The sequence below is a fragment of the Quercus robur genome, chromosome 6 (genome assembly GCF_932294415.1).
Source record: "Quercus robur chromosome 6, dhQueRobu3.1, whole genome shotgun sequence".
Taxonomy (NCBI): domain Eukaryota; kingdom Viridiplantae; phylum Streptophyta; class Magnoliopsida; order Fagales; family Fagaceae; genus Quercus; species Quercus robur.
In genome coordinates, this window is record NC_065539.1 from 33,507,521 (window position 1) to 33,533,710 (window position 26,190).

At 34.6% G+C, this 26,190-nt stretch overlaps 4 protein-coding genes across 4 annotated transcripts; all 4 read left to right on the forward strand.

The window, feature by feature from the left end:
* The first annotated feature begins 205 nt into the window (after positions 1-205).
* Positions 206-3,461, forward strand: LOC126688506 (beta-amylase 1, chloroplastic). Its single transcript, XM_050383219.1, has 4 exons — positions 206-926; positions 1,421-1,631; positions 2,222-2,332; positions 2,415-3,461. Exons 1-4 carry the CDS (start codon positions 313-315, stop codon positions 3,219-3,221), a joined length of 1,743 nt encoding a protein of 580 aa, XP_050239176.1. The 5' UTR covers positions 206-312; the 3' UTR covers positions 3,222-3,461.
* Positions 3,462-9,263: 5,802 nt separating this feature from the next.
* Positions 9,264-11,440, forward strand: LOC126689698 (late embryogenesis abundant protein 2-like). The gene is made up of 3 exons (XM_050384898.1): positions 9,264-9,490; positions 10,395-10,562; positions 11,079-11,440. Exons 1-3 carry the CDS (start codon positions 9,437-9,439, stop codon positions 11,166-11,168), a joined length of 312 nt encoding a protein of 103 aa, XP_050240855.1. The 5' UTR covers positions 9,264-9,436; the 3' UTR covers positions 11,169-11,440.
* Positions 11,441-16,448: 5,008 nt separating this feature from the next.
* Positions 16,449-18,300, forward strand: LOC126688507 (late embryogenesis abundant protein 2-like). Its single transcript, XM_050383220.1, has 3 exons — positions 16,449-16,508; positions 17,409-17,570; positions 18,083-18,300. The coding sequence occupies exons 1-3, from the start codon at positions 16,455-16,457 to the stop codon at positions 18,170-18,172; spliced, it is 306 nt and encodes a 101-aa protein (XP_050239177.1). The 5' UTR covers positions 16,449-16,454; the 3' UTR covers positions 18,173-18,300.
* A 5,619-nt stretch (positions 18,301-23,919) lies between these two features.
* LOC126688508 (late embryogenesis abundant protein 1-like) lies at positions 23,920-25,886 on the forward strand. The gene is made up of 3 exons (XM_050383222.1): positions 23,920-23,973; positions 24,966-25,127; positions 25,663-25,886. The coding sequence occupies exons 1-3, from the start codon at positions 23,920-23,922 to the stop codon at positions 25,750-25,752; spliced, it is 306 nt and encodes a 101-aa protein (XP_050239179.1). The 3' UTR covers positions 25,753-25,886.
* Positions 25,887-26,190: the final 304 nt, after the last annotated feature.

Sequence of the window (26,190 nt, forward strand, 5' to 3'; positions counted from 1 at the left end):
CACACGTGTCTCCAACTCATAAGGAAACTAAAAAGCGCGTTTACTGGAACCTTCACGCGCAAGCCCCATCCCACCGTCCATCTTCACGTGCATCCAGTCATCGTAGCCGTCGCCTTCTCAACCGCTCACACACCGCCACGTAGTGCTCAAACACGTGGCGCAAGAGTACGTTTCAGCCCTATAAATCCTAGACCGCCTCTTACATTCAAAGTCTCACAACTCCAACAGAAAAAACAGAATCAAATACTTTCCATTTCAAAGTACCCAAAAAAAAAAAAAAAACACTTTTTATCACACTTTCTCAGATACTACATGGCGTTGAGCATGACGCACCAGATCGGAGCTCTCGCCGGAACTCCGGTTCCGCTGGAAACAGGTAATACGAACTCAACCGAGACAACTGCGACGGTGTGCGCAGCGTCGGCGTGGAAATCTCCGGCGTCGAGTCTCCGATGCAAGGTCCAAAAAACGGACGCCGTGGATTTCTCTCCATCGCCGCCGATGAGCCCGTGCAGATCGCCAGTGCTCGGATCGACGCGAGGCGATCTCTCCGTGGCGTGCAGAGCCTTCGCGACGGAAGTAGAAGCGCTTCCGGCGAGGGGCGTAGAGTACAGTAGGGGGAGTGCGCAGGATAAGAAGGGAGAGGGGGTGCCGGTTTACGTGATGATGCCGTTGGACAGCGTGACGATGAACAACACGGTGAATAGGAGGAAAGCGATGAACGCGAGTTTGCAGGCGCTGAAGAGTGCCGGGGTGGAGGGGATCATGATGGACGTGTGGTGGGGATTGGTGGAGAGAGAGGCGGCTGGATCGTACAATTGGGGTGGGTATGCTGAGTTGCTTGAGATGGCTAAGAAGCACGGACTCAAAGTCCAGGCCGTCATGTCCTTTCATCAATGTGGCGGAAACGTCGGGGACTCTGTCACGTGCGTTTCTTCTCTTCCTCTCCTTTTTTTTTTATTTTTTATTTATTTTATATAAATAATTATTATCAGCAAATTAAATAAATTTCAAAGTGTTTTTTGTGTTTGTTTGTTTGAGGAGCGTACGAGACACGCGCCTTTGAGTTGGGTTTTTTTTATTGAGCTGACGTAGTACCGTTTGGATCCAAGCAGCGTTTGCGTTTTTGGCGTTTTTTTTTTTAATTTTTTTTTGAGAAGAGCGTTTTACATGGGGACTTTGCTTTTCTCGTGCGTCTTTTTACTACAATATTTTTACTACAATAATTTTACATAGTTACTTCAATATTTTTATATATTGTATTTTTCAAATACTAATATGTGAAAAGTAGTAAAAAAAAAAAAAAAATTGAAAATACTTTTTTGAATCATTTTGGTTTTCAAATTATGTTTTAGAAAAGAACATCTAGGAATTGAAATGAATCTGATTATGACTGATCGGTTTTGGTTTTGATATACAGTATTCCTTTGCCGAAGTGGGTTGGGGAAGAGATTAACAAAGACCCCGACCTTGCATACACTGATCAATGGGGGAGGAGGAATTGTGAATATCTATCACTTGGGTGTGATACCATTCCAGTTCTCAAGGGACGGACACCTGTGCAGTGTTATGCTGACTTCATGCGTGCCTTCAGAGATAACTTCAAACACTTGCTTGGTGACACCATCGTGGTAATGATTCATCCCTATATTTGTTCGTTCTATGTTTAATTCATTTTGGTTTGCATTAGTTTTGGCCCTTTTGGGTCTATTGTCAGCTGTTATTCATTGCTATTATGAGTTTTAATTTAAAAACTGGAATAGTCTAATTGGTGCAGTTCGAAATGGATTGATATATTCAGTGTACTACACCGTCCTCTCACATATATAAGAGTAGGTTTTAGAAGTCACACGTGAGCGATTAAGACCCAATATTATGTGAAAGGAAGATGTAATACACTGGATGTACAAAATGGTCAATTGTCATTTGTTCATTGCTACTATGTTTTTTAATCTCACAATAAAAGCTGGAATGGTCTAATTGGTGTGGTTTGAAAATGATCGATATGCAGAGTGTACTACACTGGCCTCTCACATAAGAGTAGGTTCCTGTACAGAAGTCACATGTGACGTGAGACCACTATTATGTGAAAGGAGGATTTTATACAAAATAATAGAGACCTAGATTTAAATTTATTTAATTTCTCTTTGAATTAGAGTATGCTGTTATATGCCATGAATCTAGATTGTGGGCTAACCTGTTTGTAATTTGCTACATGTAGGAAATTCAAGTGGGAATGGGTCCAGCTGGTGAGCTTCGATACCCTTCATATCCAGAGCAGAATGGGATATGGAGGTTCCCAGGAATCGGTGCCTTCCAGTGTTATGACAAGGTATTTATAATCTATGTTCTTTCTTTTAAGCCTGTGATTTAGTGATATCTATTTGTTTGCTAATGTTTATTACATGATGCAGTATATGCTGAGTAGCTTAAAAGCTGCTGCCGAAGTTGCTGGTAAGTCGAAATGGGGCAGCACAGGCCCTACTGATGCTGGCGAATACAACAAGTGGCCAGAAGATACCCCATTTTTCAGAAAAGAAGGTGGAGGTTGGAATAGTTCTTATGGTGAATTCTTCCTAGGCTGGTACTCCCAGATGCTCCTAGACCATGGCGACAGAATACTTATGTCAGCCAAGTCAATCTTTGAGAATTCGGGTGTTAAGATTTCGGTCAAGATTGCAGGCATCCATTGGCACTATGGGACTCGTTCTCATGCCCCTGAACTCACAGCCGGGTATTATAACACTCGATTCCGAGATGGTTACCTTCCTATTGCCCAGATGTTGGCACGCCATGGAGCTATATTCAATTTCACTTGCATTGAGATGAGAGATCATGAGCAACCACAGGATGCCCTTTGTGCACCTGAGAAGCTTGTCAAGCAAGTGGCTTTAGCTACTCAGAAAGCAAAAGTCCCACTTGCTGGGGAAAATGCATTGCCTCGTTATGATGGTTGTGCGCATGAGCAGATCTTACAAACATCATCGTTGAATTTCGATGGGAATTCAGGTGGAAGTGAGATGTGTGCATTCACTTACTTGAGGATGAACCCACAATTATTCCAGGCAGATAACTGGAGCCGGTTTGTAGGTTTTGTGAAGAAAATGAAGGAAGGTAAGGGTGCTAACAAGTGTCGGGAACAGGTTGAGCGGGAAGCTGAGCATTTTGTGCATATTACCGAGCCTTCGATGCACGAAGCTGCTGTTGCTCTTATGCGCTAAAAATTTAGGTTTCACCCATGGTTTCAGACTTTGGGGACTAGGGCAGAAGAAGTCATACAGTGTAAAATAATGTCTCTACCCTGTTCGTTTTCTATAGCTCTTTATTTTTATATGCTATGGAAATGTATAATCTTGTGTCGTACGATGGGGGATTCTAGTGTTGGTTGTTTCAATACCCAAAAGCTTCTTCATTCCTCTTGACAGGATAATACATGATTACATTTACATATATTTCTCCAATCTCTCTTCTTTCCGTTTTACTCATTGATGTCAAATAATTTGCTTGCTTCTTGTTTGTTAAATCATTATTATGTTGGAATTGTACATTTCTCAGGGGTTATCATCCATAACTATTATCTTAAAAAATATCAATCATGAAATCAGTGATCTTCATTGTATCGAATCTTGGTTAAAATGTGATCTATCAACTAATGGCAATGCCAAAGTGAAAATTCTATATCATCTATCCTGCACAGTTAGAATGGGATAACTATACTAGTGGCAAATAGTCAGTCAAATACTATGTTTGTCTCCCAGCTTGGAGAAGAACTCTTTTGTAGCTGGATTTTGGATGAAATATCTTTCTCAGCGGTGAGAGCTAGAGTATGCAGGGTATGGTGGTGCAATGAGAGCCAGTATCTTTTTATGTTGAGCCATTCTAGTGTGTCTTGACATACCCCACAATCCAGGGAAAAAAAAAAAAAAAAAAAAAACTAGGACGGGTAAAGTCGAGTAATTAATCATCTCGCCTAAACTCAAAAATTGTTTATTTAAGGATATGTGAAAGAAAATTTTCTCAAATATGGTCTCTTATTATGATGTATCGAATTTGTGGGGCTTGTCACTGACGATGTACCTTCTGTTGTTCCTAATTTTCTTATTCAAATATCCAGCCAAAAACCTTTTTTTAAAAAAAATTTCTATTCAGGTTTCTTCCTGTAAGATCCAACCAAAAAGTTGTACTGAACTTGTAGAACGCCTCCGTTAAACTGAATATCTAATCAATTCATTTTTTTTTTTTTTTGATGGGAACTAATCAATTCATTTTAGTTTCTCCATAAAGTATCACATTTCATTCAAGCTTTATGTCCTAGAATTTTAACATCTTCGTGTTTCAACATGAAGTTGCTTTTGTTTCTAGGCCATCAGGTTATAAGAGCATCAGCGTCCAACAATTCCAATTCTACTTTATTTTATCCTAAAAGGTCACTTTATCATTTTACCAGCATCCTAAACTTTTATTTTCCTATTCTACTCATTAAAATAATATATTTACATAATAAAATAATATATCACAAAATTATATCTTTTCTCTCCCATCTCTCTCCTCTCTAATTTTTAGCTCTCTTCTCTCTAATTTTTAGCTCTCTTCTATTTGCAACTTCCGCCGGAGCCTTCATTTCCGGCGAGGTGGTGAAACAAAATCCAACAATAAAACAAATCCGTCGATTTGGACCCAAAAAACCCACAAACAAAACTTCATAAATCAACCAAAAACGCATCAATCAACAAAACCCACAAACAAAAAATCCGAACACCCTTTCCAAATAACAAAGGATTTTTAACAATTTCGTTAGTTGTCCGGTTTTGAAAGTATGTGTGAAACTAGCATCTCGAGTTTTTAAAACTCGAGATCAATAGCAAATTGAGTTTTAAAAACTCAAGTTCCAGATTTTTGAGACAGCTGACGTGCATAAAAATTCCACGTGGAACTTGAGTCTCTAAGACTCGAGTTCCAGTGCGTACACTGACTTTAGAAAGAAAAGCTCCAATCAAGAACCAATCCAGTACCCGTACCTGACTTTAGAAAGAAAAGCTCCAATCAAGAACCAACCCAGTAGCCACCAATCTCCAGCAAATGTTCAACCCTTCAAAACCCAAAAAGCAACAAGACCCTTTTCAATACAAACCAAGACAACAAAAAGCAAGCAATGCCCACAACCGAAGACAACAAAAACAAGACCCTTTGCTGTGGATCTTCTTCTTTCTTTCTTTCTTTCTTCTGGGTTTCCTTCTTTCTTCTCGATTTTTTTTTTTTTTTTTTTTTTTTTTCTGGGTTCTTTCTTTCTTTGGGTCTGGGTTTTTTTTTTTTTTTTTTTTTTTTTGGGGGGTTCTTTCTTTCTTCGGGTTCTTTCTTTTTTTTTCTTTTTTCTTTGGGTTTGTACATTTTTTGTTATCTGTTTGAAATCTTTTTTTTTTTTTTTTTTTTTTTGGGGTTTGTACGTTTTTTTTTATCTGTTTGAAATCGAGTGTAAAAAACTCAAGATTTATGTTTTTTTGAACTCGACTGTTAAAAATTCGAGATCTATGTGGCATATACATTTCCAACTCAGCAAGTGGGAAGCGAGTCTTTAAGGCTCGAGATTGATATGGAACTTGAGTTTCTAAAACTCGAGATGCTAGTTTGCATTTTTCTTTCAAACCCGTATTAACTTACTATATTTTGTCCCTTCACAACGTTAAGCTGCAAATATCCCTCAAAAAATCCTAAATTTCACAACTCGGCTTCAATAAAACCCGCCGATCTGGACCTAAAAAACCCAGAAATCGCCGATCATACCACGCCGATCACAACTCGGCTTAAACACGCCGCTGATCATACCACGCCGATCTGGACCCAAAAAACCCAGAAATCGCCACCATACCACGCCGATCTCAACTTCCCCAATCACACCTCCATGCTGGACCCACGACCCACGCCAGGATAGCCCACCGTGAGAGAGATGTGATGAGAGAGAGAGGCCGTTGTGGAGAGAGAAAGGAGATGAGAAACAGAGAAGAGACGAGAGAGAGAGAGAGAGAGTCAGCTATATGAATAAAAAAGTATTATTTTGTTTTAGAATGGTGCTACAGTGCAATTCTAAAGGTAGAATTGCACTATAGCATTATTGAAAAAAATTTGCAATAGTTAGTATTAGCATTTCCTGATGCAAATCATTTTAAAATGATCTTGAAATACCAAATTTCCTTTATATTTGGCATTAGCATTCTCCAACGCTAATGCTCTAACGATGCTATTTTAATAGAATAGCAAATTCATTGCATGGATCACCTTAAAGTTGAAAAGCTTTATAGGTTCATTTTTGACTTCCTTGTTTTAATTTGTTTCCAACATTTTTCCTTTCTATATATCTGATTTGTCATATAATTTGGTAGTTGAAAACGTAAAATTTTATACATCAAGTATTTATGTTGGACTTTTATAAATTAGACCTTCAGTTTGTGAAAAACATGATAGTTTTTAGATCCCTTAAAAACACAATTGGATTAACCTAGGTAATTAGCCAAGTTGTTACTTAGTCCAAATTAACAAATCTAGGTTATCACAATCAAAACAATCATATCATGCAAAGTAGCGGAAATATAAATAACACAAAGATATAATCACCTAGGAAATCAAACCGGTAAAAACCTGAGGAGGATTTAACCTAGCTATCCTCAAGGTAAACCTGAATCCACTATGAAAGAATCGAAGTTGTTTAACAGGGCTTAGACCACTAACATCCTATTACTACCCACCAGTAGAAACTTACTAACACGACCACGTGCAAGCTCCGAAACCACGACTCCTTCTTTCTTGGATTCTCCAGCAAGTACAAGCACACCCGCTTGTGTTTCTTTAAGTTCTTATGGCAACAATTGAACGATCATCAAGCTCTTGAAGAAATCTCCTTCTTGATAATCCTAAGATTGTGTAAAGGAAAGCTCCTCATAGATCTCACAAGAGATTTACACAAACAGCAATATGAGCAACACTAAAACGTAGCTAGGGTTTGCCTTTTATACCTAGGGCAAATTAGAAAACCTTAAACGTTTTAAAACACAACTAGGGCTGAGTTGGAATTCTGTAGAAAACACCTCTGACCCGATTTTCGATTGATCGAGCCTAAGCTTCGATCGATCGAACCAGGCTGAGAAGCATAAATAAATTCTGCAACAGCTTATTCGAACTTTACATAAATGAACCAACTTTGAGCAAGTCTAAACACGACTAATCATCTTATTTTGATCATGGTTTGCCAATAATACACATTAGAGTTCTAAATACATAAAATCCTAAATCTTTAGAACCTAACAAAACAATTAATAGACTCGAAAGCCTTATGAAAATTTGAGGTATTCTTTTTTCATAAATGGATTGTCAATTGTCAGTGAGGGATATGTGCGTAAACCGTAAAGGTCTCGGATCGACCAGCACTCGTCAATCTGATTAGCGCCAAGAATTAATCATCAAAAATATTACCATTATGCAGGAACCAATATTGGCAACATATATGGCATGCTACATGCATGCATGTATGTATCATTCATAACTAAGTTGGGGAATCATAAATGCATGACCATGACGGAGATTTTAATTCCAACGATTCAAATTAAAGTCTCTGCATATAATTGAGTGGTTGAGATTAGTTCACTTAATATATTTTGTCATTTAACTTTTTGCTCTATAGTTCAACTCAAATTATGCATCTTTAAATTAGAAAGGAGGTAGGGTTCAGTTCAAGGTACGTATTTGGCGAGGATACACCTCGTATCTCCATTGTCCAACAGAGTCAATTAATAAACCAAAAAGATGCTGTGATGTTTTGCCTGTGTCATGTGATAAGTCACATGTATTTTTATTTCTGCCATAACTAGTCACATGTATTGAGTTGGGGGCCACCAAAAGATGCATTTTCATAAGCTCCCTTTTAAGTCTGGTTTTTGGTGCACATTCATCAATTTTGAGATGCGATCCCAACTAGTTGTGGAATCACATTCAGACACACGGATGGATTTAATTCTCGTGATTCTTTGTACATTGATATATTTGGTCGACCCAAAGTTGCTATCAGACTTTGTTGCAGTTGATGACCATCAAATATCAACATATATAGCCACATTGGTCTCTATCTTTCAAATGATCTGTCATGCGGTAAAAGTGTGACTTGCACACAATTTTTTCTTTCCATCACATAGGAATTGCATGTCCATGAGATCAATGGGATATCATAATGCTGGACCAGTCTAATCCTCCATAGATCTAAAAATTTTATAATATATATTGGTATAATTTATTTATTTTTTGATAATCAATTGTTTGGTTTATGATTTTGAAATTTGAAGAGACAAGATATTTTGGTTTGACATAGATGTTGGATTTTCTTGAGAAACCAAGCAGATTTAGTTATTGTCCACCCAATATCATATTTTTGTAACGTCAATTATTGTTGTACACACTGAGTTACACACTGTCGTACACACTTAGCTGAAATCGTGTTTTCAAAACACAATTTCATTTGTGTGTCCTGTACACACGGTCTACAACTATCACAACTCTTTATATCAATTAGAGCTATTGGTTGTGAGGCCCACCCCATAGAGAGAAAGTATTGACCATGAAGTATGAACCCTACTGGTATAGTAAAGAGTAAAAACTTAATAAGCTCATTTTGAGGTGAGGAAAATATGGGTTGCAAAGTCCAATCTGTGAAGTGAAGTCTGTGTAGCCCGTTTGATTTGAAAAGTGACCCATTTGCATGACAAGAAGTAGAGTAAAACACCAACTCGTAATCATATAGACAATTAATTGGGCTCTTTGCCTTAGGCCTTGCACATGTTTGGTCCAATTTTTATGTTAGGTGAGATTTGTATTTATTGACAAAATGAGAGGTGCCATGTGGCTAAAAAAATCCTTTGACCTTCGACATTTCAAAATTTTTTTTTTCTCTCAAACTAGAATCATAACTTTTGTCTCAATTCTAATGTAGCAAATGGGTGAGTGACTGTCTATCATTTTTACATGTACTTACTAATTTTTTTCTACCACTATCACATCAAAATTGTAGTAAAAATTATGACACAAAAGATGTCTCTATAGGTTTTTTTTTTATCTATCTTTTTCCTCCCTCCATTCTAATTAATACCATTGCTTCCAATTAGTCGTGGTTTTTCTTCCTTTTCGGTATTAGTGGTTCAACTCTTGGTGATCCGAAATCCTTTTTCAGAGGCCCATATCCAGTTGAAAATTTCAGCCACCCAATGCCTATTTCAAAGCAGAAATACAAGCCTGCTCCTTACATCAACAAACACGTACTTATGTATAGACTTCCACGTGTCACTTCTTTATGGACCTCTAACTGCTATAAATACTTAAGAAAACAAGGCATAATAACATTGAGATCAAGAAATTGAAAAAGTTGAAAACTTGGTTATATAACATTTTTCGAGCAAAGATGGCCAGCGCAAAGCAAAATTACAAATCAGGTCAAGCCCATGGACAGGGCCAGGTAGGAAAATTTTCCAATGGGGATTAAGTTATATTCTTTTAATTAGCCATGCTTTTTTTTTTTTTTTTTTTTTATGGGACTTTTATAATTTAACCATGTAAGCACTTAGCACCATATTTGTAAGAGCATTAGTATTAGGAGTTATATATGCAATTTTATACCATCAAACCACAAAATCAAAAGCATTACATGGGATGTTATTTTTTAAAAATTTTGCAACCAAGCAGTAGCAAGATGGTATTTTTTTTTAAATAGTTTTTTATTCTCTCACATATTTTATATTATTTCTAATCTCTCTCTCTCTCTCTCTCTCTCTCTCTCTCTCTCTCTCTCACCTCTTTTTAAATAGTTTATTTATTTATTTATTGTCTCTCACCTCTTTTATATTATTTTATTGTGTAGATATGATATTTTAATATAGGAAAATAAAAACTAGGACGTTGGGTATTGGGTATATTGTAAAGTTGGATGATATAATAAATAAAGTAGCTTTTTAAATGGTAAAATAGAATATTTTTTGCAATCCTAAATGCTAATGCTCGATGATATTGATTATTAACCGTTCATTTTGAGTAATGATTATTACATGTGTATATACCTCTCAAAAAAAAAAAATTTACATGTGTATATAGTATACATGCAATTTGTAATACAACAAGGCAAATGTTAAAATTATGTGGGTCATATTTAATAAAAAAAATTGGATAAATGGGAGAAATTATATAAAGTTGACCCTAAAGCTTATAAAGTTAACAAAATACTGACATAAAGCCAAGTGGCTGACAAAATTCTGATATAAAGTGGTAAATTCTGACATAAAGTGGTGTATTAACGGGCACTTTATGGTGCCCATTCACACAACCCATATAACAATAACTAACCATTTATTTTTGTGTTTGGGCAGGCCAAGACTGAAGAGTGGGTTCAATCCACAAAGGACACAGCCAATGTAGCCAAAGACAAGACAACTAGTGCAGCTCAATCTACTAAAGACAGGACAGCTAGTGCAGTTCAATCAGCTCAGGAGTCTACCCAACATGGAAAGGATCAAAGTGCTGGTTTCCTCCAGCAGGTTCTCCCTTATTTTATTTTATTTTTCAAGGGATGTTACCAAATTCAATAGTCTCTAGACAAATAAAAATCCTCTAATATATCTTCTTATAATAAAGTAATCAAAGTTAAAAAATGAAAAAAAAAAAAAAAAAAAAAAAAAACTCAAACACATGATTGCTTCAATTAATTGAGTATAAAGTGGATCATCAAAAGTACGATAGAGTTTAGAAAATTTACATTCATTTGTAGTTTTATTAATAACATTTACACTTCATAAACATATATGGGTCGGTTTGGGTTTTACCCGTTGTCAGTCTTGTAGGGTATCTGAGTTAAAAATACAAAAACCCACACATATATGTTTACACTCAACTATGGACTTTTTTGCATCACATGCTATATTAGAATGAGAGATTTATAATTTATTAGACTTCTAGTGTAGCTTATATATAGAAAAAAATACATTTAAATGTTTATGCCTTGGATTTTAGGAAGATATTCATGGTGCAACATTGTTAATTTGTTCCTATAACAGACCGGAGAACAGGTGAAGAACATGGCTCAGAACGCTGTAGACAGTGTGAAGAACACGATTGGAATGGTTGAAAATAACGCTAAGAAGTGAAAGAAAACACTTATGTGTCTCTCATATTATGATGCTACATTAATGATTTAGGTTGTTTTTTTTGTTTGATTTTTCACCTAGGTTTTTGCTCTTCCTGACTAATTGGGACAAGCAACATAGCCGTTGAAGTGAGATTTCTTTTAAAAAAACTCCTCTCGGTTGTAATAAAGACATGTGCTTTTCATTATTTTTATTTTTCCCTTTTCATTATAATATGAGATGTAATAAATGCTTAACAATAATACATATGTAAAGTTGATTTGTTTCACCTTCTTTAATATTTTTATGCATCCTCTCAATATATATGTGTGTGTGTGTGTGTGTAGAATTTCCCATTTTTTGTTAATGTTTCTAAGGATGTATAGCCAATTTGCCATACAAAACCAATTTAAGTGGCATATTCAATGTTTTTATCTTCTTCTTTGTTTAGAGAACTTATTTTCATTAATTTATTATGTCTAAAAAATAATATTGGCTAAAAGAAGGCCGTATTTAGAAAGTAATGGTATGTTTGGTATGGTGTAATAACTCTTGTAGTGGAATAAGTTTTTTGGTAAACAAGAGACTATATTAATTTAAAGCAATAAAGTTTGGGCAGAGCTTCTTAGGATACATGCTAATGGCATCAAAGTATAAAAGCATTACAATGTCTGAAGGCGGACAAACAAAGCTAGTAACATCTTCTTGTTGATGCGCCATTCTTAGCCAATATGTCTGCACATTGATTAGCTTCCTAGTAACAGTAATTAACCTTCACCTTTGGAATTGATCCCAAAAGGTAGCTGTAGTTTGACATAAGGAGTGTGAGCAGTGTTTATATAGGAATTGCATGTCCATGAGATCAATGGGATATCATAATGCTCGACCAGTCTAATCCTCCATAGATCTAAAAATTTTTAATATATATCGGTATAATTTATTTATTTATTATTAATCAATTGTAATGTAAAATTACAGATGACAATTGTTAGTTATAGGTTGGCTAATTCCTATGTCAACAAGTGTTTAAGAAGATTGTATTCAAATAACTTGGTTATGTATAAGTTGAGTCAAGAAATAGCTTGGAAAGATCTAGTTTCAAAAAACTTGCTTGGGAAATTTTATTCTCACTTGAGCAAACTCAAAATACAAAGTTTACTTGACCTTTGCATAAGCAATATAATGATTAGGAGTGTCCACAAATTGGGTTTGGTCGGATTGCCCACCAACCTGCTCGCAACTGGTGGAACATGAGTTCAACAGTAAAATTTCTAATTAAATGAGAGTAAACATGAATGCATGTTGATTAAAAAAAGAGAAAATTATGAGTCCCGATTTCTTTTAGACTTCTTGATGATTAAGAATTAGACTGATGAAGAGGCTGTGCTCATACTCTTTCAAGTGTTCGCATGGGGAACAAAGGTATGTTAATCTCATACACATGGTGTCTCCATGAACTTACTAATGAGTATAGCTAAACTATACTCATGCCTTCCAAACCATAGAGCTCAACTAACCCAATGAAAGTACATGAGTTTGGTTTATGATTTTGAAATTTGAAGAGACAAGCTATTTTGGTTTGACATAGATGTTGGATTTTCTTGTGAAACCAAGAAAATTTAGTTATTGTCTACCCCATATCATATTTTTGTAACGTTAATTATTGTTGCACACATTGAGTTACACACTGTCATACACATTTAGCTGAAATTGTGTTTTCAAAACACAATTTTTAACAGTAAAATTTCTAGTTAAATGAGAGTAAACATGAATGCATGCTGATTAAACAAGAGAAAATTATGAGTCCCAATTTCTTTTAGACTTGTTGATGATTAAGAATTAGACTAATGAAGAGGTTGTGCTCATACCCTTTCAAGTGTTCACATGGGGAACAAAGGTATGTTAATCTCACACATGTGGTGTCTCCATGAACTTACTAATGAGTATAGCTAAACTATACTCATGCCTTCCAAACCATAGAGCTCAACTAACCCAATGAAAGTACATGAGTTTGGTTTATGATTTTGAAATTTGAAGAGACAAGCTATTTTGGTTTGACATAGATGTTGGATTTTCTTGCGAAACCAAGCAAATTTAGTTATTGTCCACCCCATATCATATTTTTGTAACGTTAATTATTGTTGCACATATTGAGTTACACACTGTCATACACATTTAGCTGAAATTGTGTTTTCAAAACACAATTTCATCTCTGTGTCTTGTACACACGGTCTACAACTATCACTACTCTTTACATCAATTAAAGCTATTGGTTGTGAGGCCGAGAGAGAGTATTGACCATGAAGTATGAAGTATGAACCCTACTGGTGTAGTAAAGAGTAAAAACTTAATAAGCTCATTTTGAGGTGAGGAAAATATGGGTCGCAAAGTTTGATCCGATCCGTGAAGTCTGTGTCGCCCATATGATTTGAAAAGTGACCCATTTGCATGACAAGAAGTAGAGTAAAACACCAACTTGTAATCATATAGACAATTAATTGGGCACTTCGCCTTAGGCCTTGCACATGTTTGGTCCAATTTTTATGTTATGTGAGATTTGTATTTATTGACAAAATGAGAGGTGCCACGTGGCTAAAAAAGCCTTTGACCTTCGACATTTCAATTTTTTTTCTTCTCAAACTAGAATCATAACTTTTGTCTCAATTCTAATGTAACAAATGGGTGAGTGATTGTCTATTATTTTTACATGTATTTACTAATTTTTCTCTACCACTATCACATCAAAATTGTGGTAAAAATTATGATGCAAAAGTTGTCTCCACAGGTTTTTTATCTATCTTTTCCTCCATTCGTTCTAATTAATACCATTGCTTCCAATTAGTCGTGGTTTTTATTCCTTTTTGGTATTAAAGCATCCATAGCAGTGGAGCTAATAATTTAGCTATTTGGCACCACAAAAAGTTACTTTATCTATTTTACTTACTCACTTTACAAAACACCCAGTAGCGGTGGATCTATTTTAGCTTTTAACACAATAAAATAATATATCTACTACAATAAAATAATATATCCACTATAATAAACAACAATCACAACTACCATAACCGCTACTGCTGCCACTATCGCCGCCCCCATTGCTACCGCCACCAACTCTTCCACTGCCACCGCCACATGATAGCAAATAATCGTTTAGTGTTAACAAGTGATTTTTTAACCCGAAATTATACTTATACATTTTTTTTTTTACTAAAACAATTTCTCAATCATCATAATAGCAAATAATTATCTAGTGTAACAATAATATTTTGTTTTAACCCCAAATTATATATATACAAAATTTATCTTCTTTTTTTTAAAATCTTTTTTGAGAAACAAACACACACAAAAGAGAGGGAAAAGAGTTATAACACAAAGGCACATCACAACTCATCCACTCAAAAGCCATGATAGTTGAGTTGAGTATATTAAAAAAAAAAAAAAAAGTCTAAAACGCCACCGTTTAAAAAATAAAGAAAGCTAGGTACAAGTTGAATTTTTTTTTTCATTTAACATTAAATTGCTAAGAATTTCGTTAGTTGCCCAGTTTCAAAACAAAGTGGAAAAGTAGCATCTCGAGTTTTTAAAACTCGAGTTCAGGGTAGAAATCGTGTTTCTAATACTCGAGATCCTGAGCTACAAGCATCTGACATGGACTTTTTTCCACGTGGAGCCACGTTGAAATCGAGTTTCTAATACTCGATTTGTGATCATATTGGCACTTAAGCATCCAGACTCCAAAACACAAGAACTCTCCTTCACACCCAAACATACAAACCCCAAACCTGAAACAAGCGCATCTCATCGGCGGCAAAAAATTCATCGGTGGTAGAAAACCCATTGGCAAACCCTCACTCTACCAGAGACAAGTGCATCTCATCGGCAGTAGAAAACCCATTGGCGGACGCTTAAGTGTTCTAGAATATGATCACCTCACTCTGCTCTCTCACTATCTCGCACTGAGGTCACTGTCTCGCACTCAGCTCTATCACTACTCCTATTTATTCATTATCAAACCACATCTATCCCCTAGAAATTTTGTTTTTCCCCTATTTCCACATAACCCCAAACCAGATACATAAAACACTTGGAGTTTTATTCCGGTAGAAATCGAGTCTTGCAGACTCGAGATCAGTGGCATTTCTCATTGAAAATCGAGTCTTAAAGACTTGGTTTTGCTTTGTAAAACTTGAGTCTATAAGACTCGAGATCTATGTGGCATAATAGTGCATAATAGTGTCCAACTCAACAAGTAGGAAGCGAGTCTTTAAGCTTCAAGTTTCATAAGGAACTCAAGTTTCTAAAACTAGAGATGCTAGTTTCTAAAACTCAAGATGCTAGTTTCTAACTATCTTTCAAACGTGTGTTAACTTGCTATATTCTATCCCTTTACTATGCTAGAACCCAAATATCCTCGCATGAGTTCATTAAATGGTTTAAAATAATAGTTTAAAACCACATAGTATTATTAAAGTATATTATAATATAATATAATATAAATCTTGGCACTATGTCTTCTTCTTCGAAATCAAGCTGCAGACGTTTCTATTGAAAAGAAAAAAAATAAAGAAAGCTAGGCAGCAAAGACCATAGATCGGAGTTGCTAGTTTGGGCAGGCGATGTTAGCCTAGTGCTTTGTGCAGATCAGCTCCCGAAGCCGTTCTTCTTGTTCATGATTCTCAGCTAGCCCACGTTTCTTCATCTTTGTTGGGAAAAATTGAGAAAGATAACAAAAACTGAGACTAATAGATGAATTTGGTGGTAAAGGGGTATCTGATGAGAAGAGAAAAAAAATGAGAAGGAAAAAAAGAAGAAAGTAGAGAGAGAGAGAGAGAGAATGATTTTTTAATGAGAAAAAAGAGAAAATTTTAGTAAAATATTATTTTTTTTAGCTTTTTGCTACCGTGCACAACCATAAAGAGTTGTGCACTGTAGCAAAAAACTAAAATTTTTTACCTATAATACCATTACTGCAGCATGCATTTTTGTGTTTTGGTGAAGCTAAAATAGCTATATAGCTATTTAGCTTCACTGCTACTAATGCTGGTTCAACTCTCGGTGATCCAAAGTCCTTTTTCATAGGCGTTGCCAATTTCAACCACCTAATGCCTATTTCAAAGCAGAAATACAAGCCTACTCCTTACATCAACAAACACGTACTTATGTATAGCATAATTCCTGACTTCCATGTGTCACTTCTCTATGGACCTTTAACTGCTATAAATACTTCTAAAAACAAGGCAGAATAACATTGAGATCAAGAAATTGAAAAAGTTGAAAACTTGGTTATATAACATTTTTTGAGCAAAGATGGCCAGCGCAAAGCAAAATTACAAATCAGGTCAAGCCCATGGACAAGGCCAGGTAGGAAAATTTTCCAATGGGGATTAAATTATATTCTTTTAATTAACCATGTTTTTTTTATGGGACTTTTATAATTTAACCATGTTAGCACTTAGCACCATATTTGTAAGAGCATTAGTTTTAGGAGTTGTAAAACTCCCAATATGCAATTTTATACCATCAAACCACAAAATCAAAAGCATTACTTGGGATGTTATTTAAAATAAAAAATTGCAACCAAGCTATAGCAATATTTTGCAACCAAGCAGTAGCAAGATGGTATTTTCTTTTAAATAGTTTTTTATTGTCTCTCACATATTTTATATTATTTCTAATTCTCCTAATCTCTCTCTCTCTCACATTATTGTCTCTCACCTCTTTTTAAATAGTTTTTTTTTTTTATTGTCTCTCACCTCTTTTGGGTTATATTATTTTATTGTGTAGATATATTATTTTAATATAGGAAAATATAAACTAGGACATTGGGTATTGGGTGTATTGTAAAGTTGGATGATATAATAAATAAAGTAGCTTTTTAGATGGTAAAATAGAACATTTTTTTGCAATCTTGAATGCTAATGCTTGAAGATATTGATTATTGACTATTCATTTTGAGTAATGATTATTACATGTGTATATAGTATATATGTTATTTGTAATACAACAAGGCAAATGTTAAAATAATGTGGGTCATATTTAATAAAAAAAAAATTGGATAAATGGGAGAAATTGTATAAAGTTGACCCTAAAGCTTATAAAGTTAACAAAATACTGACATAAAACTAAGTGGTTGACAAAATTCTGATATAAAGTGGTAAATTATAACATAAAGTGGTGTGTTAACGGGCACTTTATAGTGCCCATTCACACAACCCATATAACAATAACTAACGATTTATTTTTGTGGTTGGGCAGGCCAAGACTGAAGAGTGGGTTCAATCCACAAAGGACACAGCCAATACAGCCAAAGACAGGACAGCTAGTGCAGCTCAATCTGCTAAAGATAGGACAGCCAGTGTAGCTCAATCAGCTCAGGAGTCTGCCCAACATGGAAAGGATCAAAGTGCTGGCTTCCTCCAGCAGGTTCTCCCTTATTTTATTTTATTTTTCAAGGGATGTTACCAAATTCAATAGTCTCTAGACAAATAAAAATCCTCTAATATATCTTCTTATAATAAAGTTATTAAAGTTAAAAAATGAAAAAAAAAAAAAAAAAAAAATCAAACGCATGATTGCTTCAATTAATTGAGTATAAAGTGGATCATCAAAACTACGATAGAGTTTAGAAAATTTACATTCATTTGAAGTTTTGTTAATAACATTTGCACTTCATAAACATATATGGGTTGGTTTGGGTTTTACCCGTTTTAGGTCTTGTAGGGTATCTGAGTTAAAAATACAAAAACCCACACACATATGTTTACACTCAACCATGGACTTTTTTGCATCACATGCTATATTAGAATGAGAGATTTATAATTTATTAGACTTCTAGTTGAGCTTATATATAGAAAAAAAAATACATTTAAATGTTTATGCCTTGGATTTTAGGAGTATATTCACGGTGCAACATTGTTAATTTGTTCCTGTAATAGACCGGAGAACAGGTGAAGAACATGGCTCAAAACGCTGTAGACAGTGTGAAGAACACGATTGGAATGGCTGAAAATAATGCTAAGAAATGAAAGAAAACACTTATGTGTCTCTCATATTATGATGTTACATTAATGGATTTAGGTTGTTTTTTTTTTTGTTTGTTTTTTCACCTAGGTTTTTGCTCAACCTGACTAACAGGGAAAAGCAACATCGCAGTTGAAGTGAGATTTTTTTTAAGAAAACTCCTCTCGGATGTAATAAAGACATTTGCTTTTCATTATTTTGATTTTTCCCTTTTCATTATAATATGAGATGTAATAAAGGCTTAACAATAATACATATGTAAAGTTGATTTGTTTCACCTTCTTCAATATCTTTATGCATCTTCTCAATATATGTGTGTGTGTGTGTAGAATTTCCCATTTTTTGTTAATATTTCTAAGGATGTATAGCCAATTTGCCATACAGAACCAATTTAAGTTGTATATTCAATGTTTTTATCTTCTTCTTTGTTTAGAGAACTTATTTTCATTAATTTATTATGTTTAAAAAATAATATTGGCTAAAAGAAGGTATGGTGTAATAACTCTTGAAATGGAATAAGTTTTTTGGTAAACCAGAGACTATATTAATTTAAAGCAATAAAGTTTGGGCATAGCTTCTTAGGGTACATGCTAATGGCATCAAAGTATAAAAGCATTACAATGTCTGAAGGTAGACAAACAAAGCTAGTAAAATCTTCTTGTTGATGCGCCATTCTTAGCCAATATGTCTGCACGCTGATTAGCTTCCTAGTAACAGTAATTAAACTTCACCTTTGGAATTGATCCCAAAAGGTAGCTGCAGTTTGACATAAGGAGAGTGTGAGCAGTGTTTATATAGGAATTGCATGTCCATGAGATCAATGGGATATCATAATGCTGGACCAGTCTAATCCTCCATAGATCTAAAAATTTTATAATATATATTGGTATAATTTATTTATTTATTATTAATCAATAGTAATGTAAAATTATTGGCTAATTCCTATGTCAACAAGTGTTTAAGAAGATTATATTCAAATAACTTGGTTATGTATAAGTTGAGTCAAAAATAGCTTGGAGAGATCAAGTTTCAAAAGACTTGCTTGGGTAATTTTATTTTCACTCGAGCAAACTCAAAATATAAAGTTTGCTTGACCTTTGCTTAAGCAATATAATGATTAGGAGTGTCCACAAATTGGGTTTGGTCGGATTGCCCACCAACCTGCTCGCAACTGGTGGAACATGAGTTCAACAGTAAAATTTCTAGTTAAATGAGAGTAAACATGAATGCATGTTGATTAAACAAGAGAAAATTATGAGACCCAATTTCTTTTAGACTTGTTGATGATTAAGAATTAGACTAATGAAGAGGCTGTGCTCATACCCTTTCAAGGGGGAACAAAGGTATGTTAATCTCATACACGTGGTGTCTCCATGAACTTACTAATGAGTATAGCTAAACTATACTCATGCCTTCCAAACCATAGAGCTTAACTAACCCTATGAAAGTACATGAGTTTGGTTTATGATTTTGAAATTTGAAGAGACAAGCTATTTTGGTTTGACATAGATGTTGGATTTTCTTGAGAAACCAAGCAAATTTAGTTATTGTCCACCCCATATCATATTTTTGTAACGTTAATTATTGTTGCACACATTGAGTTACACACTGTCATACACATTTAGCTCAAATTGTGTTTTCAAAACACAATTTCATTTGTGTCCTGTAAACACGATCTATAACTATCACTACTTTTTACATCAATTAAAGCAATTGGTTGTGAGGCCCACCCCATAGAGAGAGAGTATTGACCATGAAGTATGAACCCTACTGGTGTAGTAAAGAGTAAAAACTTAACAAACTCATTTTGAGGTGAGGAAAATATGGGTTGTTGCTATGGTTCAGACAACACCAAAAGGAGATTGCATTGCATGTGGATAACAATATAAGAAGATAAGGATGATGGTTTTCAAGTTGAATTCAAATAAGCTTTTGCAGTGGATCTGTAGTAGATTAGGATGAGGATTTCTGCAATAAATTAGGATTAGGGTTAGGATTAGGATTAATATTTGTATTTCAATTCAAATAGGAGTTGGGTCCTATGTTTTAGGAATTTGTGGTGATGAGGATTATCTCCTCACTAGTATTTATGTACGTAGGAATTATGAATGAAGCGAGTAGAAATTAAACCAAAAACTCTATTATCCCTCTCAAGTTGAAGAGGCTAGTCACCTCGAATCGATTAAGTTATCTTTTTGATTTTCCAGTTCACAACATTTGGTATCAGAGCCAGATGACAAAGAACCCGAATCCACCACCCACACGTTCCACAACCAATGACGACCGCATATCAGCCTTGGAAGTTAGTAATCACTCTATTCGGAGGCAGGTTGAAGCCCAAAGGGAAGAGTTTGTTAAAGAGTTTACTAATATAAAGAAAACCATGGAGGCTCTCTCTAGTGCTATTGCTCAAATGGGACGAAGAATTGAAGGAATGGACATCCAAAATAATACTACTCCTCACAACAGCCGTCATGAAGAAGGCTCAACCAACCGGAATCATAATCATGAAGGAAGTTCACACAATCGTAATAGCGGCTCAGAGGGAACTCAAGGAGGGACAATTGGGGGAGTACAAACCCGAATTTTCCGAGTAGACTTTCCTCAATTTAATGGTGAAGATCCCACTGGGTGGATTTACAAGGCAGAAATTTTTTTCAAGTACCAGAAAAATGTAGATGAGGAAAAGATAACACTCACTTCCTTCCACCAATAGGACGACGCTCTCCAATGGTACCAGTGGTTTGAGAAAACACAAACGAATGTTTCATGGGAAGAATTTACACATGCCTTGTGTGTTTGTTTTGGACCCTCTGATTATGAGGACTTTGAAGAGGCTTTAGCCAAACTTTGCCAAACAGGAATAGTTAGAGAATATCAAGCCCAATTTGAGCGAATAGCATCTTGAGTGCAAGAATGGCCAGAGAAAGCTTTGATAGGGAGTTACATAGGAGGATTAAAGGATGAAATACGATCAGAGGTGAAGTTGTTTCGTCCTACAACACTTGTTCATGCTACCAACCTAGCTCGATTACAAGAGGAGAAACTCCAACGCACTAGTGAACCGCCACCCAAAACCGGTCTCATTCCTTTACCCCAGACAAGATCCAGTCCAAATCCAACACGTAACTCATAAATATTAACTTCAGCAACATTCAAAAAATTATCATGGTCTGAGATGCAAGGCAGACGTGAGAAGGGACTTTGCTATAACTATGATGAAAAATTCGAACCTAGACACCATTGTAAGACCACCCCACAAGTCTTCCTACTTGATACTCTAGATGAAGCAGAAGTGTATGGACGAAAAACACTATTCCCTCACTAGAATCTTGAGGACAAGATTTGCCTTCAAGGGGAAGGGAATGCTATGGTTCAGACAACACCAAAAGGAGATTGCATTGCATGTGGATAACAATATAAGAAGATAAGGATGATGGTTTTCAAGTTGAATTCAAATGAGCTTCTGCAGTAGATCTGTAGTAGATTAGAATGAGAATTTCTGCAATAAATTAGAATTAGGAATAGCATTAGGATTAATATTTGTATTTCAATTCAAATAGGAGTTGGGTCCTATGTTTTAGGAATTTGTGGTGATGAGGATTATCTCCTCACTAGTATTTATGTACGTAGGAATTATGAATGAAGCAAGCAGAAATTAAACCAAAAACTCTATTATCCCTCTCAAGTTCAGGAGGCTAGTCACCCCGAATCGACTAAGTTATCTTTTTGATTTTCCAGTTCACAACAGTTGCAAAGTCCGATCTGTGAAGTGAAGTCTGTGTAGCCCATATGATTTGAAAAGTGACCCATTTGCATGACAAGAAGTAGAGTAAAACACCAACTAGTAATCGTATAGACAATTAATTGGGCTTTTCGCCTTAGGCCTTGCACATGTTTAGTCCAATTTTTATGTTATGTGAGATTTGTATTTATTGACAAAATGAGAGGTGCCACGTGGCTAAAAAAAGCCTTTGGCCTTCGACATTTCAATTTTTTTCTTCTCAAACTAGAATCATAACTTTTGTCTCAATTCTAATGTAGCAAATGGGTGAGTGATTGTCTATCATTTTTAGATGTACTTACTAATTTTTCTCTACCACTATCACATCAAAATTGTGGTAAAAATTATGACACAAAAGTTGTCTACACAGGTTTTTATCTATCTTTTTCCACCCTCTGTTCTAATTAATACCATTGCTTCCAATTAGTCATGGTTTTTATTCCTTTTCGGTATTAGAGCATCCACAACAGTGGAGCTAAAAATTTAGCTATTTGTCACTACAAAAAATTACTTTATCTATTTTACCTACTCACTTTACAAAACATCCAGCAGCAGTGGATCTATTTTAGCTTTTAATATAATAAAATAATATAAACATCATAACAAAATAATATATCCACTACAATAAACAATAATCACAACCATCGCAACCGCTACCGTTGCCACCACAGCCGCCCCCACCGTCGTTGCAACCGACTCTTCCACTGCCACCGCCACCACCATTGCCACCGCCGCCACATGATAGCAAATAATCCTTTAGTGTTAACAAGTGATTTTTTAACCTCAAATTATACTTATACATTTTTTTTTTTTACTAAAACAAATTCTCAATCATCATGGTATCAAATAATCATCTAGTGGCAACGAATTTAGCTTTAGAAAGCCGTTTTTCACCCCCACCGTCGCTGCAACCAACTCTTCCACTGCCTCCACCATCACCACCGCCACCGCCACCACATGATAGCAAATAATCGTTTAGTGTTAACAAGTGATTTTTTAACCCCAAATTATACTTATACATTTTTTTTTTTACTAAAACAAATTCTCAATCATCATGGTAGCAAATAATCATCTAGTGGCAACGAATTTAGCTTTAGAAAGCCGTTTCATGTTTTTGTTTTAACCCCAAATTATATATATACAAATTTATCTTTTTTTTTTTTAGAAACAAACACACACAAAAGAGAAGGAAAAGGGTTATAACACAAAGGCACACCACAACTCCTCCACTCAAAAGCCATGATAATTGAGTTGAGTATATTAAAAAAAAAAAAAAAGTCTAAAACGCTACCGTTTAAAAAATAAAGAAAGCTAGGCGCAAGTTCATTAAATGGTTTAAAAATAAAAGTTTAAAACCACACAATATTATTAAAGTATATTATATTATAATATAATATAAATCTTGGCAGTATGTCTTCTTCTTCAAAAACTAAGACTAATAGATGAATTTGGTGGTAAAAGGGCATCTGATGAGAAGAGAAAATAGCGAAAGAGAAAAAAAAAATGAGAAGGAAAAAAAAGAAGAAAGAAGAGAAGCCGGAGAGAGAGATAGAAAGAAAGAAAAGAGAAAATGATTTTTTAATAAGAAAAGAAAGAGAAATTTAATATATATATTTTTTTTTTAGCTTTTTGCTACAGTTTTTTGCATAGATTTTTGTGTTTTGATTTAGCTTCATTGTTGCTAATGCGCTTACTGGTTCAACTCTTGGTGATCCAAAGTCCTTTTTCAAAGCCCATATCTAGTTGCCAATTTCAGCCACCCAATGCCTATTTCAAAGCAGAAATACAAGCCTACTCCTTACATCAACAAACACGTACTTATGTATAGCATAATTCCTGACTTCCATGTGTCACTTCTCTATGGACCTCTAACTGCTATAAATACTTCAGAAAACAAGGCAGAATAACATTGAGATCAAGAAATTGAAAAAGTTGAAAACTTGGTTATATAACATTTTCTGAGCAAACATGGCCAGCGCAAAGCAAAATTACAAATCAGGTCAAGCCCATGGGCAGGGCCAGGTAGGAAAATTTTCCAATGGGGATTAAGTTATATATATATATATATATATATTTTTTTTTTTTTGAGAATGGATTAAGTTATATTCTTTTAATTAACCATGTTTTTTTTTTTTTTTATTTTTTATTGGGACTTTTATAATTTAACCATGTTAGCACTTAGCACCATATTTGTAAGAGCATTAGGATTAGGAGTTGTAAAACTCCCGATATGCAATTTTATACCATCAAAACACAAAATCAAAAGCATTACTTGGGATGTTATTTTTAAAAAAATTTGCAACCAAGCTACAACAATATTTTGCAAACAAGCAGTAGCAAGATGGTTTTTTTTTTTTTTTTTTTTTTTAAGTAGTTTTTTATTGTCTCTCACATATTTTATATTATTTCCAATTCTTCTAATCTCTCTCTCTCTCTCTCTCTCTCTCTCTCTCTCTCTCTCTCTCTCTCTCTCTCTCTCATATTATTGTCTCTCACCTCTTTTGGGTTATATTATTTTATTGTGTAGATATATTATTTTAATATAGGAAAATAGAAATTAGGATGTTGGATATTGGATATTGGATATTGGGTATATTGTAAAGAGGGATTATATAATACATAAAGTAGCTTTTTAAATGGTAAAATAGAATATTTTTTGCAATCCTGAATGCTAATGCTTAAAGATATTGATTATTGACCATTCATTTTGAGTAATGATTATTACATGTGTATAGAGTATACATGTTATTTGTAAAACAACAAGGCAGATGTTAAAATAATGTGGGTCATATTTAATAAAAAAAATTGGATAAATGGGGAAATTGTATAAAGTTGACCCTAAAATTTATAAAGTTAACAAAATACTGACGTAAAGCTAAGTAGCTGACAAAATTCTGATATAAAGTGGTAAATTCTGACATAAAGTGGTGTGTTAACGGGCACTTTAAGATGCCCATTAACACAACCCATATAACAATAACTAACCATTTATTTTTGTGTTTGGGCAGGCCAAGACTGAAGAGTGGGTTCAATCCACAAAGGACACAGCCAATGCAACCAAAGACAAGACAGCTAGTGCAGCTCAATCTGCTAAAGACAAGACAACGAGTGCAGCTCAATCAACTCAAGAGTCTGCCCAACATGGAAAGGATCAAAGTGCTGGCTTCCTCCAGCAGGTTCTCCCTTATTTTATTTTATTTTTCAAGGGATGTTACCAAATTCAATAGTCTCTAGACAAATAAAAATCCTCTAATATATCTTCTTATAATAAAGTAATCAAAGTTAAAAAATGAAAAAAAAAAAAAAAAAAAAAAAAAAAAACTCAAACGCATGATTGCTTCAATTAATTGAGTATAAAGTGGATCATCAAAACTACAATAAAGTCTAGAAAATTTACATTCATTCGGAGTTTTATTAATAACATTTGCACTTCATAAACATATATGGGTTGGTTTGGGTTTTACCCGTTTTAGGTCTTGTTGGGTATCTGAGTTATTTCCTAACAAAGAAAAAAACAAAAACCCACACACATATGTTTACACTCAACTATGGACTTTTTTGCATCATATGCTATATCAGAATGAGAGATTTATAATTTATTAGACTTCTAGTTTTAGCTTATATGTAAAAAAATTATATATTTAAATGTTTATGCCTTGGATTTTAGGAGGATATTCACGGTGCAACATTGTTAATTTGTTCCTGTAACAGACCGAAGAACAGGTGAAGAACATGGCTCAAAACGCTGTAGACAGTGTGAAGAACACGATTGGAATGGCTGAAAATAACGCTAAGAAATGAGAGAAAACACTTATTTGTCTCTCATATTATGATGCTACATTAATGGATTTAGGCTGTTTTTTTGTTGGTTTTTTCACCTAGGTTTTTGCTCTTCCTAACTAACAGGGACAAGCAACATCGCCGTTGAAGTGAGATTTCTTTTCAGAAAACTCCTCTCGGTTGTAATAAAGACATTTGCTTTTCATTATTTTGATTTTTCCCTTTTCATTATAATATGAGATGTAATAAAGGCTTAACAATAATACATATGTAAAGTTGATTTGTTTCACCTTCTTCAATATCTTTATGCATCTTCTAAATATATACATTCATATATATATATATATATATATATCTTTATGTAGAATTTTCCATTTTTTGTTAATGTTTCTAAGGATGTATAGCCAATTTGCCATACATAACCAATTTAAGTGGTATATTTCTGTTAGGTTTTAGACC

Excerpts from the sequence above, each read along its gene's own strand:
- LOC126688508 (XM_050383222.1), top strand. The coding sequence starts at position 23,920 with ATGGCCAGCGCAAAGCAAAATTACAAATCAGGTCAAGCCCATGGGCAG. Across the intron at positions 23,974-24,965 it reads AAGCCCATGGGCAGGGCCAG|ACTGAAGAGTGGGTTCAATC; the intron begins GTAGGAAAATTT and ends GGGCAGGCCAAG. Across the intron at positions 25,128-25,662 it reads GTGCTGGCTTCCTCCAGCAG|ACCGAAGAACAGGTGAAGAA; the intron begins GTTCTCCCTTAT and ends TTCCTGTAACAG.
- LOC126688507 (XM_050383220.1), top strand. The coding sequence starts at position 16,455 with ATGGCCAGCGCAAAGCAAAATTACAAATCAGGTCAAGCCCATGGACAA. Across the intron at positions 16,509-17,408 it reads AAGCCCATGGACAAGGCCAG|ACTGAAGAGTGGGTTCAATC; the intron begins GTAGGAAAATTT and ends GGGCAGGCCAAG. Across the intron at positions 17,571-18,082 it reads GTGCTGGCTTCCTCCAGCAG|ACCGGAGAACAGGTGAAGAA; the intron begins GTTCTCCCTTAT and ends TTCCTGTAATAG.
- LOC126688506 (XM_050383219.1), top strand. The coding sequence starts at position 313 with ATGGCGTTGAGCATGACGCACCAGATCGGAGCTCTCGCCGGAACTCCG. Across the intron at positions 927-1,420 it reads AACGTCGGGGACTCTGTCAC|TATTCCTTTGCCGAAGTGGG; the intron begins GTGCGTTTCTTC and ends TTTGATATACAG. Across the intron at positions 1,632-2,221 it reads TGCTTGGTGACACCATCGTG|GAAATTCAAGTGGGAATGGG; the intron begins GTAATGATTCAT and ends TGCTACATGTAG.
- LOC126689698 (XM_050384898.1), top strand. The coding sequence starts at position 9,437 with ATGGCCAGCGCAAAGCAAAATTACAAATCAGGTCAAGCCCATGGACAG. Across the intron at positions 9,491-10,394 it reads AAGCCCATGGACAGGGCCAG|GCCAAGACTGAAGAGTGGGT; the intron begins GTAGGAAAATTT and ends GTGTTTGGGCAG. Across the intron at positions 10,563-11,078 it reads GTGCTGGTTTCCTCCAGCAG|ACCGGAGAACAGGTGAAGAA; the intron begins GTTCTCCCTTAT and ends TTCCTATAACAG.